The following is a 16645-nucleotide window of genomic DNA, read 5'->3' as shown; positions in this document are numbered from 1 at the left end:
CTTATAAAAAAGAACAAAGAAGTCCCCAAGAAGCAATATCTAACCCCCGGTTAGTAGAACAATATCCACTCATCTACAGTGCTAAAGCCTAAAAGGATATTTTCTGTGCAAAGGTCAGAGTAGTGACAGTTAAGACTGTACAAAAACCCAACGTTTCTATATCACTATTCCATTCTACTGTGCTTTCTTGGTCTGGCTAGCTCTATTTTTCCTATCAGTTCCTGCAACCACTGTGCAATTTGACACACTACCCAAGCTTCTTACAGCATTACTATGCGGTAAAGAAGCCCCACCATGAACCCCATCAGAGATCCTAGTAATGTATACCAAATCTATTTTGAACCTTATCATAGAATACTAGAGTTGGAAGGGGCCTATAAGGCCATCAAGTCCAACCCTGCCCAATGCAGGAATCCACCATAAATCATACCTGACAGATGGCTGTTCAGCTGCCTCTTGAATGCCTCTTAATGTGGGAGAGCCCATGACCTCCCTAGGTAATTGGTTCCATTGTTGTACTGCTCTTAACAGTCAGGAAGTTTTTTCTAATGTCCAGCCAGAATCTGGCTTCCTGTAACTTGAGCCCATTATTCCCTGTCCTGCACTCTGGGATGATCCTGGCCCTCCTCTGTTTGACAACCTTTCAAGTATTTGCAGAGTGTTATCATGTCTCCCCTCAATCTTCTCTTCTCCAGGCTAAACAGGCCCAGTTCTTTCAGTCTCTCCTTATAGAGATTTGTTTCCAGACCCCTGATCATCCTTGTTGCCCTCCTCTGAACACACTCCAGCTTGTCTGCATCCTTCTTGAAGTGTGGTGCCCAGAACTGGACACAATACTCAAGATAAGGCCTAACCAGTGCCAAATAGGGGGGAACAGGATTTGGAATCTATACTTCTATTAATGCAGTCCAAAACAGCATTTGCATTTTTTGCACTCACATCACACCGTTGACTCATATTCAGTTTGTGATCTACAATTCCAAATTCCATCTCGCTTGTAGTACTGCTGAGCCAAATATCCCCCATCTTGTAACTGTGCATTTGGTTTCTTTTCCTAGGAGAAGAACTTGGCATTTATCCCTATTAAATTTCATTCTGTTGTTTTCAGCCCAGTACTCCAGCCTATCAAAATCACTTTGAAGTTTGTTTCTGTCTTCCAGGGTATTAGCTATCCCACCCAATTTTGTGTCATATGCAAATCTGATAAGCATTCCCTGCACCTCCTCATTCAAATCGTTAATAAAAAATGTTGAAGAGCACTGGGCCCAGGACTGAGCCCTGTGGTACCCTGCTCATTACCTCTTCCCAGTTTGAGAAGGTACTGGTGATAAACACTCTTTGAGTCCGATTCTGTAGCCAACTGCGGATCCACCTAATAGTTGTTTGTTAATCAGAATATCATGGGGCACTTTTGTCAAAAGCTTTGCTGAAGTCAAGATATATTATGTCCACAGCATTCCCACAGTCCACAAGGGAGGTTACCCGATCAAAAAATGAGATCAGAATAGTCTGGTAGGATTTGTTCTTAACAAATCCATGCTGGCTTCTAGTAATCACTGCATTGTTTTCAAGGTGCTAACAGACTAACTTCTTTATAATCTGCTCCAAAAAATTCCAAGGGATGGATGTCAGACTGATTGGTCTGTGGTTCCCTGGTTCCTCCTTTTTGCTCTTTTTGAAGATAGGGACGTTAGCCCTCCTCCAGTCATCTGGCACTTCGCCCCTTCCATGATTTCGCAAAGATAATAGACAGTGGTTCTGAGAGTTCTTCTGCTAGCTCCTTTATTACTCTAGGATGAAATTCATCGGACCTGGACATTTAAACTTGTTCAAAGAAATTAGGTATTCCTTGACCATTTATTTATCAATCTCAAACTGCAATCCTGCCCCTTCAGCTTGTACTTCACTTTTTTCCAGAAAAAACCCTGCTTTTTGGAGAAGACTGATCCAAAGTGGGAATTGAGCACTTCAGCCTTTTTTTTGTCGTCTGTTATTAGTTTGCCATCCTCATTAAGCAGTTGAACCACCGCTTACAGTATATTGTACAATTTCCAAAACAATCACACAATAACATGACCTGAAGAGAACTCTGGGTATCACCTCCAAAGCCTAGTGAGGAAATCATGGATTACCACACAGGTGGCACAATACATACATCAGCCTCTCATAGGTACATAGGTTCATATAAAGCTGCCTTCTACCAGGACAGTATTGTCCAGTCTGACTGGCAGCAGATCTCCAAGACCTCAGAACAGAGGTCTTTTCTATTACCTACCAGGTCCCTTCCCCCCATTGAATTCCTTTGTAGTCAAGCCATGTTTTTAGTCAATTACTTTTATTATGAAAACTAAGAAGAAAGAGAATTTGCCTCAGGCCACAGACAGTATCCTCATGCAGTAATTGGCAACAAGCTTCCTTAACAGGCTTTGCATAATACAGTAAGCTTTAGGTAGCTGCTTGGGATAAATCACTATGCTACTAAACTTCCACTGGCTACCACAGACCACCACCACCCTTCAAAGTGAGTGGCTTAATACATCCAGCACTCAAAGTGGGTCTTTCCACAGAGTCACCTCCCTTGCTGCAAATCTTTTGGAGTGCGTCATGACCCTGTGTCGCTCCTCCCTTTCTATCTGACCTCGAAATCTGGTTGTTTCTTACCCCTACTTTTCATTAGGAGCCTGTGTTCCCATGGGTTCAGGGGAGGGCCCGGCCTGGCAGTTATTCAACAGATTAGACTGTAGCTGGGCTTTACACTCTTTCTCTCACTGCTATTTTTACCTGTGCCCCACTCCTGCCACCTTGGAGCCTCATTCTTTCTACCTTCCCCTCCCTGTCTGACTTGGAATCCGTTCCCTTGTGATCTTACGGTGCGGCTGCAGAGGTGCTGGGCCCAATCCTCACATTACCTGCTAACATCTCAGGATGCTGTGTTGCGTGTTTTTTACTCCACATATTTAAACAGTTCCAAAGAATTGTGGTCAATTCACATCAGTACTGTGCATAGGAAGTTAATCTGCATAGAAAATGACACTTTTCAGAGCTTTGATTACGTATTATTGACAATGATTCATCTGAGCCAGGCTTTGTATTTTTCTTTGAAGAAAAGTAACTGCATTCCATCTATCACCACTTTTCAACTTTGATTCATCAGTGCTAAACATTCAATTCTGTTGTTAGATCCTTGCTGTTGTATGAAGTAATTTGATATTGTTACAAGGTTCTAAAATAATTAAGATGGCTATATTTCAACATTAAGTGAAAGGATATACCAAGAGCTAGAGAACTGTACTGAAACCAGTGGAGTAGCAGACAAGCAACACAGGTGAGCAGAGCTCCAGGACTTTCCCCCCAGAAAAAAGCAATGATATCATCTTTCAAAGTGCTGGGGTAATTGATGTAGCTAGTGAATGAGGTGATTAACAAGGCTTTCAGGTTTCACTATTGTTTGTGAGAGATCAGCATAGAGAAGTCAGAGAATTAGGAAAATAATCAAACAGGGACTGGACACTCTTTCTATTTGTTTGATAGGGTTTATCCTTCAATTGAAATGGTAACACTTCCATGAAAGATCATTTGCATTTGTACTTCAAAGCTAAAGGTTGCATTTCAGCTGGCTGAAGATCTTTTGTTAAAGATCAGTGTGTTTTACAAGTTGAACTCATACAGTCAAAAATATGCACCACTGAGTTCAATGCCGTTTACTCCTAGGTAACTATGCATAGGACTACAACCATGCCCCATAAATAGAATTGTGAGATTTTATTAGTGACTTATTGTTGGAGTTTTTAACCAGACTGTTAGCTCATTTGAGCATAAGTAATACAAAAAAATTGCTGTGTGTGTACACACATGCACATACCACACACAAAGGAATAACTATGAGGACTGTGATGATGAACCCTGAGGTTTTATAACCACCAATTAGGATTAGTTGCAATATAGTGGTTCAGGCAGGCAGACATGCATTAAGAATTAAGGAACAGAGTGCGTCTGAGCACATGCTCATCCCAGGAATTTCTAATCAGTATGAGAACTAAACTCACAAGTCCTTTCACCACAAGTGTTCTTTTAGAGCAACCTAATTTGTCTTCTGGGGCAGGGGGTGCGGTTAAGTTATTGGTATTGGTTGTCAGAAACCCTTGCTGAACTACTGCGGATCACCCAAAGATCTATTAGTAGATCCCAATCTACCTTCTACTCACCTATGCACTACACGATTGGCTGAAACATACATTGGAAGCCCTCCAGATAGAAGTTCCGGACTGAATAACTAATACAGCAGGGGAAACAAGAAAAAGAACCTTTTTCCTCACCTCCCATCAAACCTGTGCTTCAGGAAGTCAAACAGGGCTTTCTGCATCATGTCTGTCACCTTGCAGGGATGACGAAGATTGTGGAAAGAAGATTGACAACAGAAAGAAAGAAGCCCAAGGTAAGAAAAGAGGTGGAAAGTAAGGGCATTGCAAACAGTCAATGCCCTTTACATTTCAACTGTGGTGCATCTTATCAGTTAGATCTCCCTTAACTGACAAATTCATTTTCTAGCTATGCAGATGGAATTAAATACAATGCGACAAATGCTCACAAGTTTTCTGACTCATTCCAAGCACTTGCAAATGGGAGACCACAAAATGTTACTTGCTCTGCTTCTTTCATTAAACAAAAAATTTCTTAAATTTCTTTAAAAAGTTCTCTAAATGATGCTGGCAATACTCAAGTTTCATTCCGATCCAGTGCCTATCAGGAACTAACAGAACTGGGAGGGATTTCCACCCTGACAATGCAGGATTCTGTCTGATTGGGATGTAAACTGTATGTGTGTGAGGGGTGGGGGGATACCGAGATGAAATCTTAATTATTATTTTTTTAACATATACATCCTCTGTAGGTTCTGTAAATCATCACCATGGGGAGAGAGAGTTTTAAGGACAGCAGCTTAGTCTCACAAGATGTGCTCTCACTTTGTCCAAGATCTTTAGAAACACACTGGGATGCTGCAGGCTCTCAATTCTGCTTTAAATGGTTTGCATTTGAATTTCGCAGCTTTAATTTTTCTGACATCTAACCATTTTAAGATTTAAGCATTTATTGAGAGTTCTATACTGAAGGGAAGCTTAGATATTATCCAACTATTATTTGTACGTCTGCTCTATTGTGTCTATGTATCATCATGGCATACACAGGACATACCATTTAATCCATGAGGCAGATTAAACCATAATTTGAAGTGAGCGTAAATGGTTGTTTTATCCTATTTGTACAAATTGAATTATTGTATTTCATTTTGAGCTTATAAACCTCCCTGCAATGCCAATGCAGCATTGAAGGTGCAAGATACATAGTCCAATGTTTTATCCATGACAGTGCTATGGGTGAACCGCCCAGAAAGCTTCAGCTATTGGGCGGTATAGAAATGTAATAAATGAATAAATAATGGGTAAGCCTTTTATCTTATTAAAAGCGAAGTGTTTTTCTTGCTCATATACAGGTCCACTTAGAAATATTATTATTAAGTTTTTGAAATATGAAAGAAACAAGTTTTAATAGATGACAGAGCATGTTCTCTTTTTCTTACACACACACGTTCTTGTGACCCTATTATCTGGATAAAGTTAAGCATCTCAGACTTGCTTTATTCCCACTTTTTCCATTGTCTTTTAAAAATCATAATAAGATAGGCTTTTAAATAAAATACAAGTCTTTAATACAGTCCCACTGAAGTGTTCAAAGCATATATCTTATCTCTAAACAAAAACATCATGTTAATATTTTTAAAAGCAGATATTGGCCCAGTTCACACTTTACGATAACCTAAAAGCATGCTGGTGCACACTGTCCAAACACTCCTGCTGCAAGTGGGACTGGCTAAACAAACTATAGTTTGGTTAATTTTATGTGCAACCCAGGAACTGTGGCTTGTCTGTCCACAATTGTTCTTGGTTTATGACTCTGGCTTGTTGGGGGAAAGACAAACCACAGTTCCTAGTTTACACATAAATCTATCCAAACAATGGGCCAGTTTGCATGATCACAGTGCATGCAATAGTTAGTTGTGTTAGGCTACAAGAGTGTTTGCACAGTGAGGAAATGTATAACCTGCAAAGAAATTCAAAGGAAGGAAGGAAGGAAGGAAGGAAGGAAGGAAGGAAGGAAGAAAGAAAGATCTCCCTCTGCCTAAACCTTCCCCAACATTTTTTAAGAAAGTCATGTGAGAATGATGTGTTTTCAGTCCTATCCCATGAATTTCCCTTAGAGCAGAACTAGAACCATCCTTTATGTTCCCTTTGGTAGGGAGGTGATATTTGAAGGAGAGAATTGGTAGGTGGGTCACGGTAGTCATAACAATTCTTTGCCTGACTTTGCTCCTCTGCACATGCTCCCTTTGCAGTTTGAATTGATTCTCCCTCAACACTGAATTCTGAAACAAGAAATAAGCTCTGTCTTGGCAGGGGCTGGGGTACACTTGCCAGAGAGAATCAGTAGGCACAGCTCCCTCTGGACCTGCCAATCCACTCTTGCAAATGTCTCTGTCCTCCCCCCTGCCCCATTTCCATTATATTAGCAAATTTGGATATGGACCATGCACCTACTGAAATGTCTAGTACTGTTCTTAATTTACAGTTAAAATAATATTTCCACCACTTTTGGTGAATTTTCTCTCCCCACCCCTTTCTTTTTAATTCCCCCTGATGTTTGGATTGTTCTTCGTAATTTAATGTATTTTTACAATTTAAGTATCTTATATTTATGTGTAAATATCATGTGTGGGGCAATATTTGAGATTATTCAACAACACTTTTTATCCTTTAAAAAGGCAATGAGGCTGGATTATATGTTAGGACAGAAAAGTCTGGTTCACACATCATAGCTACCCAGGGGATAAACAAACACTGGGTAACCATGAGTGAGTGGGAGCAAGCAAGTGTGCTAGCTCCTGGCTGGCCAATCGCTCCCACTGAGCGTGTTGTGTGAATATAAAATTCTAGGTCATTGGGGGACAAATAACCCAGACCTTTAATCCAAAAGCAAACCATGTAGAGTTTTACAAACCTGAAAAAACAAACTAATGTTGGATAAGTGCTTGAGTACACTGTAGATGTGCAAATTACCACTGAAGTTAATAAAAAAAAGTTCTGAAAATGGTGAGTGTAAATGATGTGTTACTTAACACTAGTCAGTCACAAGCACTATGTAACAGATTTTAATCATTTTTTACCCAGCACTTGCAATGGAAAATGGATGTACTGATGGGAAAAGAATAATATTTTCTTAATATGCAATAATATTACGGCTCATGTGCTGTGAAAATGCAATACCACTACAACATTAGTGTTTCCTGGGGGCGGACGTTTCAATCTCATGCAACAAATGGGTAAGATTTGTACATTTTCCATACTATAAATTGATCATCTGGAAAGGAGAGGAGAGAAATAGGTCTGGAAGGGCTGAGAGAGTGGCTGTGTTTGGATGTAACATTGTACTATCTTTTCACTTTATGTGAATAAGCCTCAGGTTCATGAGCTGCTCCCACTCCTCCAGTTGACAGGAAGTAGATAGCAAACCTTTGCTTCTGTCATCAAAAACTGTGGTTTGAACCAGGACAAACTGTAGTTAATTGTTAACTATAGTTTAGAAGAACAAGCCTAATTTGAACTATGTTTTACAATCCTGGCTTGTTTCTCTAAAATGGGTAGGAAATCTTTTGGAAGTTGAGGGGCTGGCATAACCCCTTGGGGGAAAGTGGGTGGGGCCCACAAAACTGCCATGGGTAGAGCCAATGCCAAAACTGGACGAAGCAAAAGTTGATGAGACCTGAGCCAAATGCCACCCCTTCTTTCTCTCTTTCCCCCTTCATCATCATTATCTCCCTCCCCTCTATCTCACACATGCCACCCATCCATTCACACAAACACACTCAACCACTCACATTAATCAAATATCTGTTCTCTCTGTCTCTGTCTCTCTCTCTCTCACACACACACACACACTCATTCACAGACACCAGTTTTTGCCGAAATCATAGGAAGACAGGGGACGGAGTAGGGCACAACTCCACAGCTTGTGCACATAACAAAGTTTAGTGTTACATCCAAACCAGATCATTGCGTGTGGAGGAAAAGGCACATGTATACTAAGTTAAAATTAAAGTTCTGTGATGATGACTGGAACTCCCATTTAGACAGTCTCTATTTTCTATTTTCACTGCCAAGAAGCTTTTGGCCTTTAGGTCATGATCCAAAGTGATTCATGTATCATTTGGATAAATCATTTTATACTGTATAATATTCTGCTACTCTGAGGCTTTTCCAGGCAAATCAGTTTATAGCACTGTTCTTCTGTTGTTATTACTAATTTATTTGTAGGGAATCCAGAGTTCATCCTCCACCCCACCCAAAAAATTGTATGTTTATTTTTTCCCAGCACTCCAAACTGCAATATTATGTTACTTTGATTCTTCCTGTACATCCACTTCCCTTGCAATTGCCGTGTGGCCATCATAAGCAACAAGTAAGACCTCTCCTCCATGCACTCAACTTGTGCACTCAACTAGTCATTTTTGGGTTTTTTAAGTGGCAAATATAAGAAAGACTGTTCCTTCTCTCAGGAACATTGCACTGCCATTTTCTGAATTTCTTGCTTTCAAAGAAAAAAAAAGCTTGTCAAAGGATAACTGCTTCCCTATCCAATATAGAAGTTCATGTCTTCCCTTATTTTTAAATGCAAAAAACCCATGACCTTGACCACAATGAGGCCAGCCTTTCTGCAGCAAGGTTCCTCAATCCCCCCACATCCATTATGTGTTGGATGGATGTTGTACTCTTGCCTCTGGAAGGACTGTTCCAGAGAGGCGAACACACTGTCTAGACTAAGCCCTTAAGGTAACTTTAAATTTCTATAATCAAATCACATGAAGAAGTAAGTTTGCTCAAAGTATTTTGGAAGAGGGTCAGACTTTTTGTTTAGTAGTAACTGATGGGAATGCTTACCTCATAGCCTTTTAGTGAGGGACCAACGAGCACAACAGGCCTCATAGATGGTACTACATCATAGGGAGGCACGTGCTCTGTCTGAAAAATGAACAACATGCCCAGTAAATGTATACTCTTGAACAGATACTATATGCAATTTCTAGGGTGGGGGCGTTTAAGAGGGAGTTTGCATACTTACCACTTTCTGTTTCTGTTTTGCTGAAAGATAAAAATAATAATATTATTATTTTGTTTAACCATGGAGCAGTCATTCAACGTGCAAACTAAAGATGCACCATGTTTAATCAGATAGTAGCCAAAATAATTTTAAAACAAAGAGTATTGAAATTTGAATTTGTACATCTTTGAGTCTGTCCCAAATGAGCGGTACTGTTTTGATGTCTGCTCAATGAGGGCCTTCAGTTACTTATTTCTTTCTCAGGAATGCAATCACCAATTCAGGACTCCTCCCAACCTCTTCCACTCCTCACCAATTCAGGACTCCTCCCAACCTCTTCCACTCCCCAGCACTTCTTCACATATAGCATTGCATGCATGACGTCCATTTAAAACCAAATTGTCTTTTCCCCCAACTGCTGTTCATTGCTCCAAAAAGTTTGGATGTGGAGCAGAATAAAAATATTGTAACTATAATAAAACAAAAATAAATGATAGTGGTGCTCTTTAAACTGTCTCAGAGCCAGGTGGGAGCTGGTCCTATCCTGTGAAGCTGGCATTTGAATGATCCAATCAGGTTGAGAGAGGGGCAATCACATGGGTCTTCCCAACAGAACCAACATTTCAATGGAAAGCAAACCAGACGCACATAATTGGCTGCACCCACATAATCAAGTCATTTTGATGCAACACCCCAGCCTTGTGGGATCCACTTGCAGTTAGTGGCTGCTGCATGGCTGGCAAAAGGTCTAAAGCAGGGATGGGGAATGTGTGGACCTTTAAATGTTGTTGGACTGCATTGAGCAAGGGGTTGGACTCGATGGCCTTTTAGGCCCCTTCAAACTCTGCTATTCTATGATTCTAATATCATTCCTAGCCAGCATAGCCAACAGTGAGGGATGATGGAAGTTGCAGTTCAACAACATCTACAGAAACACACATTCCCAAACCAACAAGCACTATTTTATAAACTCCATTTATTCTCCATTTATTTTAATAGGGCTTGCACAAAAACATAATAATAAGAGATCAAAAACTGCTGCATTCAACACAGAAAGTAAAAACAGCTACATAGCGTTGCTGAATGTCTTTGTTCGCACATGCATGCAAACTTGCATTTGTTCACTTGAATCTGTCAGACCCAGAAGTATTGGAAACTTTTGAGGAATTGTGGTATGCACAAGGTAGATTGTACGCTGTACCATTTCACTAGTGGGGGAAATATAGTCAAGAACTCTAGCAACTGAAGTAAAGGAGTTTTTCCATAAATGTTTACTGAAAGAAAAGGATTGGTTAGTACACCAACCCCTGGCACCGGAGCAACAGACTATTCCTAATAAGAGTGATAGAGGAAGAAGCGGAGAGGCAGGGAATTAAGACTTGGCTTCTCAAATAAGGAGCAGGAAGGGTGCTTTGGAAGTAGTGCCTTGATATTTGAAGGGCTGCACCTTAAGTTACAGTGGCATGGGGTTGGCCATGTGAGGGATGATTTAGAACTGCATCAGGAGAAAGGAAGAAGCAAAATCAGAGTGAGTCCATTTAACTTGTCTCAGAGAAAGGAGGACACAAAGAACTTCACTTCTGGATGAATCATGATTACTTGAATACACACTATGGATACAAGCTACTCTGGCGTTGATTATCATTTGGACCACACAGTGGGATAATCACTTTATGCCACAAAATGTTGTGCTCTTCAGTCACATTCAGACAAGGCTGATAGAGGAGATGATGGGGAGACCAATGGCTGGCTAAGCCATTATTAGGGACTCAGCGAAATGTCAAATGCAGTTCAAAAATAGAATATGGAATGGCGAGCACTGAAACAAGACTCTCTTTGACCCTAAATCACCCAGAAAAACCACCTGGTCTGAGGTTCTATTGAAACCTAGCACAACACCTTTGATTTTTAGCTTGGCTAGAGGAGGAAGAAACCACTGTGCCTAAAGTTAACAACAGGTATGCTTCTGTCTCCCACTGTGAGATATGGCTCCTTGAGTTTCTGGGAAGCCCAAAGAAAGTCAACAGCTTTAATATCGTGGTCATGTATCCAATGCAGGAGGGCTCTCAAGTATCCCAAGCAGAGTTCACACTGAGTCATACAATCAAACATGGTGCAAGATGGCTAAGACCTATGGGCCATTACAGATTTCAGGTTGGACGCACAAAGGGGCCATAGGGCATACTCAGCATGGGGTTGAACAAAGATACCATAGCGCGGCTCTGGAAGATAAGTAGAAGCTTTTCAGAGGATCTCAGCCTGAATTCAGACTGGTGTCACAAAAGTCACCCTTCCAAGGTTTTATTGTTTTTGCTTTTATTTATTATTTATTACATTTTTATACTGCCCAATAGCAGAAGCTCTCTGGGTGGTTCACAAAAATTAAAACCATAATAAAACAACCAACAGGTTAAAAACACAAATACAACAAAATTATGTACCTTGTCCTTTGAGCTTCGGCTATAACACATCTCATAAGTTAAATAAATGAATAAAATAAGAGATAAACAGCTAGAGGGGATAGAACAAAAGGGTACCAACAAGGGTGGTGCTTTACCTACTGGTTTACCTTGAGGCAAGAAAGTTTCGGCTACTGGGCAGTATAAAATGCAATAAATAAATAGTTTCAGGATTGGCCCATATTTTCTGCCAAGGCTTTAGTCAGGCCAATTTAAGTTACTCTCATGGGTTGCTTGATTAGGGTTGGGACATGGCGGTTAGGGTGGCATTTACATTTATCTAGAGTTCCCATACTATGCATATTAGTATGCATATTAAAAGCTTTTATTGTTTTTAAATTATATATTGTTTTAACTTGGATCATGGTTTAATTTGTTTTTAATCGTTTATATTTATTATTTTATACTGTATGTTTTTATCTGTACGCCGCTCTGAGAACGTAATGATATAGGGCGGGATATAAATGTTTTAAATAAATAAATAAATAAATATTACAGAACAGCTACTTGTCTTGACTCAATTAGGGTGCTGGACTATAAGTTGTAAACTTCCATTACAGGAAAGATGGGTAGCTTAGCCTAGTATCATGATCTTCTTGCTCCTACCTGCTATGGATGCCTTTCCCAGAACAAAATGTTAGACAAAGTGTTGGGGCGATAGCAACCAAAATACAAAAACTACATGTGTACAAACCATCACGGCTGAGCTTCTCAGCAACTACAGATTGGTCTTTATTCTTAATGCATTGTAATATATACTTTTCAAGGGGGAAACCCATTGTATTTTCTCCTACAACATAGTTAAAAGCTGTTCAAAAATCCTCCATAGCTGCAGTTAATTGGAATCTATGCAGCCGTTTTCTTTTTGTTTTTCTACAAGACTCCCACATAAGCCCCACTAGTATGAATGCAGGTTTGTACTACAACTGCCCAATAAATTGTCCCACCTTACAATTCAAAATGAAGTTTAAAAGTGAAATTATGTCCTTTAAGAGATATGGAAACTCACCAGTAGAAGTGGGTGTAGCTCGAAATGTGCCAGACACCATTTCTCCAAGGCTTGAAGAAGAATTTCCACTCGATTTCCTATGATGAAAAGAATCTCCATTCAATACTTGGAGCAATCAGAAGATGAAGGTCAAAAGGCCTTCAATAGTGTTCAAATTTAATTGAAGGTCTCTATCCATTCTCGATCAAACTGGATAAAAATGCAAAATGGGCAGCACTTTGGACAAACTAAGAGGAAGAACATGAAGGCATCCTATATTTGAAGGGTAACTTTAAGGCAGAGATTGATAGTTATTGCTGCCACTAGTCTTGGAAGTGCTACATTACAGTTCCTGAGCCTAACCAGCGGTTGGCAGTTTGTGTTTGAGTGTAGATGATCATTCTGTTTGCTTCCAATTATCCAGCAGAACACAGTTTTCTGCAAAGACCACCTAATAGTCAATTTTGTTGTGCCCTGATTTTGCAGTGACACAGAATTGAACTGACTTTGCTAATTTTCCTCATCTTAAAATCTGGCTAAACAGGACAGATTTGTATTGTGAGCTCCTTGCAATATAACCCAAGCCGCAAATGCTTTTCTTTGACAAGACATTGATTTCTTTCTCCCACTCATATGTATCAAGTAATTCTTCTATAAGACTGTCCTTCTTTTTGCTGCAAGGTTTGTATAGGTTCTATAAGATTGTTCTTTTTGCTGCAAGGTTTGCTCAAAAACTCAACAACTCAACAAGATCATGCACCACAAAACTCAGCCTGCCGAATGCTGAGCTGACCCAGTAAACATGATTAAAGAGAAGGTAAAGTCTCCGGCACAGGAGTCCCATGCTTCTGCTTAGCACCGGCAACTCCCTGCCACCTGAGTCTTCCACAAACACTCAATCCATAGCAAATGCAAGTCTATGAAAAGCCTCACCGTACTTTTCATGGAACAGTCCTTAGAAATCCAAAGTCCAAATAGAAAGAGTCCATGTGTAGAGTGCTTTCAAAGTCCCAAACATAGATGGATCTAAGCAGGAGGGATTTCAGGCCTTGCATCGAAAGATGATTCTAGCAAAAGCTCTTCAGTTTTTGCTCCAGCTTATAAAGGCTTGTTCAAAGCCACTTGACAGACAGGTTCTCTGACATGTAACCCATGCCTAGGGCTGCACTGTTCAGCCCACCAAGATGACGCTACCATCTGAGTGACTCCTTCAACAAGTGGACCCCCACCTTTGTAAACACTGTATCAGTTCCCAGAGAACCAACAGTTTCAAGGCCAAGACAGGGAGTGAGCAAGCTACTCCTGTGGGAACTTCTGACAGAGACCTGCTTGCCCAGGCATTCCAAAACTATTCCTAAATCTACCCACATTCAACAAGGACTCCAGCCTTATTGAAGACTTAAACCTCACAGAGAGATTACAGCAATATTTCTGAATGTTCCACTTAATTCATGAACCTTTAGGATACATGTACAGTGCACTTTTAGGATCCATGGATGATTACTGGATTGATTTGATCCTACATGAAGACTAGGCTGAAGCCATTCATTTACCAGTCCAGATTACATTGCCATCTTTGACTCATTTCTTAGCAATTTTTGGATGTGTCAGTAGAGAAGAGCCACATTTTAAGAGTTGCAAGCATTGAACATCTTATTTTAAAAAAGTTAAATTAGGTAATAACGCAAAATAAGCTCCAAAATTTGGTTATGACAAAGCAAATGCTCTCCCTTACCCTCCGTGAAAACGCCCTCTCTTCTGCTCCTGCTGGATCCGAATGTTCTCCAGCCTTAGTGGGCTTGGGATGAAGCCAATCTCACAGCCTTCTTTAACTAATCTTCCTATCCACCAGTCATTATTATATTTCTGTAACAAAGAAGTTATTAATTTGAATCTTTCATTCTCACTTCCTCCCACTTAGTATGCATCTGCCTTCTCCTACTAGCTCCCTCCACTATCAATATACATCCATAAAAGCTATTTGCCTGCTCCTCATAATGGACTTATCCATCAAACATGATACACACTATCAAGTAATGGCCAGGTAGCAAGTGGGGGCAGTTTCCAAGGAGGTGGATGGAGGAAATTGGTTGAAACGTGATGTCACACCCCTTCATTTCCTCCCTCAACACCAATCGTTTAGCCTGGGTGCAAAGAGTAGCTGACATGTTAGCTTTCCATATGCAGTGAGAATTTGACTTGAGAGCAAAAAATGAAGTTCTTCATATTCATTCTGAGGTGGTACAGTTCCATTTGGAACTTCTGGATCATTTGAATAAGCTCTTAACATAGGTTTATTAAGGGCAAATAAGGATGTGTACAGATGGATATACATATTACCACTGACTCTGTTGTGGAAATACACTTGCCACTGTTTTGGCACCTGGACCAAGAAGAGACCTCTTTTTCTGGCTTGCAGAAAAAGTTGCATTTGCACAGTATTGATTGACTGGCCTTTGTGTCTATCACAAAACCACCCCTCCCACAGTTCTTGGAGTGATTTTAAAAATGTAAATAGCTCCAAACAGGCACAGTAACAAACACAAATGCATGGTGATTGAAAAACAAGCAAACCCATAGCAGACAGACCACCCTGAAGCATTGGCGAGGAGGGAGAAGACACTGGATCTAGAAGCTATATGTATGATACTATAGGAGCAATGGCGGGGGGGGGGGGCATTGCTCATCCCATATCAGAAAAATCTGCACATGAAGGTATGCCTGTATGAAGCCTGCTTTTCTTCACCTCCCAGTCTTCGCACATACCCTCCAGCTTATCTCCATGTTCACCCCTTTACTGCAGATGTCAAGATTTATTTATTTATTTATTTACTGTACTCTTAAAAAGCCCAATAACCAACATTCTCTGGGAAGTGTATAACACATTAAAAGGTTTAAAAAGCAAACTTTTATTTAAAAAAAAACAGAAGCCCAGAATAAAACCAATCCAGCACATAAAAAAACATTAAAACCAGCAGCAGAACAGAAATAGTTATTAAAATGCCTGTGAGAATAAAAAGGTCTTCATCTGGCACCAGAAAGACCATAATGAGAGTTTCACAAATGGGGTGCCACCACTGAAAAGGCCTCTTGTAGCCACCCACTTCGCCTTATTTGGCAGGGGCATATGGAGGAGAGCCTCAGCTGACGATCTTAATGTAGATATATGCAATAGAGTTTTTTCCAAGGCCACAAAATATCCTAGGCTTGTCCCAAATATATAATCACATATCTCAGGAGGGATCAAATTATGTACCTATGTGGTGCTTTCCCTCTTGCTTCCATTCTAGCCTTCTCCAACACCCAATCCCACCTGCCAATGCTCCCCCGGACACAATTTTTCTCCCTTTCCCTTTCCCATACACACACCCCCAATGGAAAAACGAATTCACAATGAGTAATGCACAATGCAAATAAATAAACCAGAGAGGGGCAGTTTTTTTCTTGTTACTTATTTTCAGACCAAAAAAAGTGTATAAAATAGATATATAGGAAAACGGGAAATTAGAACACCGATATAGGTAACAAAGAATGGACGACGCAGAAAAGATGAAGAATAGGGACATACAAGACAATTGCAAGGTTCAATAGCTAAGTAGGTTCTTGGATTGGATTGGAGTGTTGTTAGGAGTACAATTCACATATTCATTAGTTGGTAGGGTGGGTGTTTACGGCATCTGGGAAGTGGGCTACTAGATTTCTTTAGAAAAATGGTAAAAATCCCTATCTTATTTCCACAGTTAAGTTGAAGAGACGCGGCATGAATAGCAAGGTTACTCTCATTACAAAGCACCTTCCATATGTTCTTCAAGGCATATCTGAATCTTCAGTGTAGGTGGAAGAAGTACATTTCCCTCCTATTGGTTGCCGAGCCTGGGATGTTTATGCATTGCCAATAATTGTTGTCACTTAATCTGTTTTAAAAGTGCATAATATATAGTCCGACGGGTGACAGATGAGACATCTTGAATACGGAGTCATCCATTCTTGCTGACATTTCAGGTTGTCGCCAAAGTGACCTTGCCTGAGGCCCAAACTAGATGTGAAA

General features: G+C 40.3%; 1 protein-coding gene and 1 long non-coding RNA gene across 4 annotated transcripts in view; both read right to left on the bottom strand.

The window, feature by feature from the left end:
- Positions 1–16645, bottom strand: part of LOC134392314 (uncharacterized) — a 401291-nt gene that overhangs the window by 72102 nt on the left and 312544 nt on the right. The window lies entirely within an intron of this gene.
- Positions 1–16645, bottom strand: part of CACNB4 (calcium voltage-gated channel auxiliary subunit beta 4) — a 165204-nt gene that overhangs the window by 33910 nt on the left and 114649 nt on the right. For all 3 annotated transcript variants that reach the window (XR_010025040.1, XM_063116541.1, XM_063116542.1), the window contains 5 exons: positions 14333–14463; positions 12619–12695; positions 9172–9191; positions 8991–9071; positions 4317–4375 (listed from right to left, as the gene is read on the bottom strand). Coding sequence is in view for 2 of the 3 variants with exons in the window: in XM_063116541.1 (XP_062972611.1) it covers positions 4317–4375; positions 8991–9071; positions 9172–9191; positions 12619–12695; positions 14333–14463 (368 nt within the window). In the remaining variant the exon portion in view is untranslated. The remainder of the gene's footprint in view (positions 1–4316; positions 4376–8990; positions 9072–9171; positions 9192–12618; positions 12696–14332; positions 14464–16645) is intronic.

The sequence above is a fragment of the Elgaria multicarinata genome, chromosome 2 (genome assembly GCF_023053635.1).
Source record: "Elgaria multicarinata webbii isolate HBS135686 ecotype San Diego chromosome 2, rElgMul1.1.pri, whole genome shotgun sequence".
Classification (NCBI taxonomy): Eukaryota; Metazoa; Chordata; class Lepidosauria; order Squamata; family Anguidae; genus Elgaria; species Elgaria multicarinata.
This window is presented reverse-complemented; position numbering and strand designations above follow the sequence as displayed.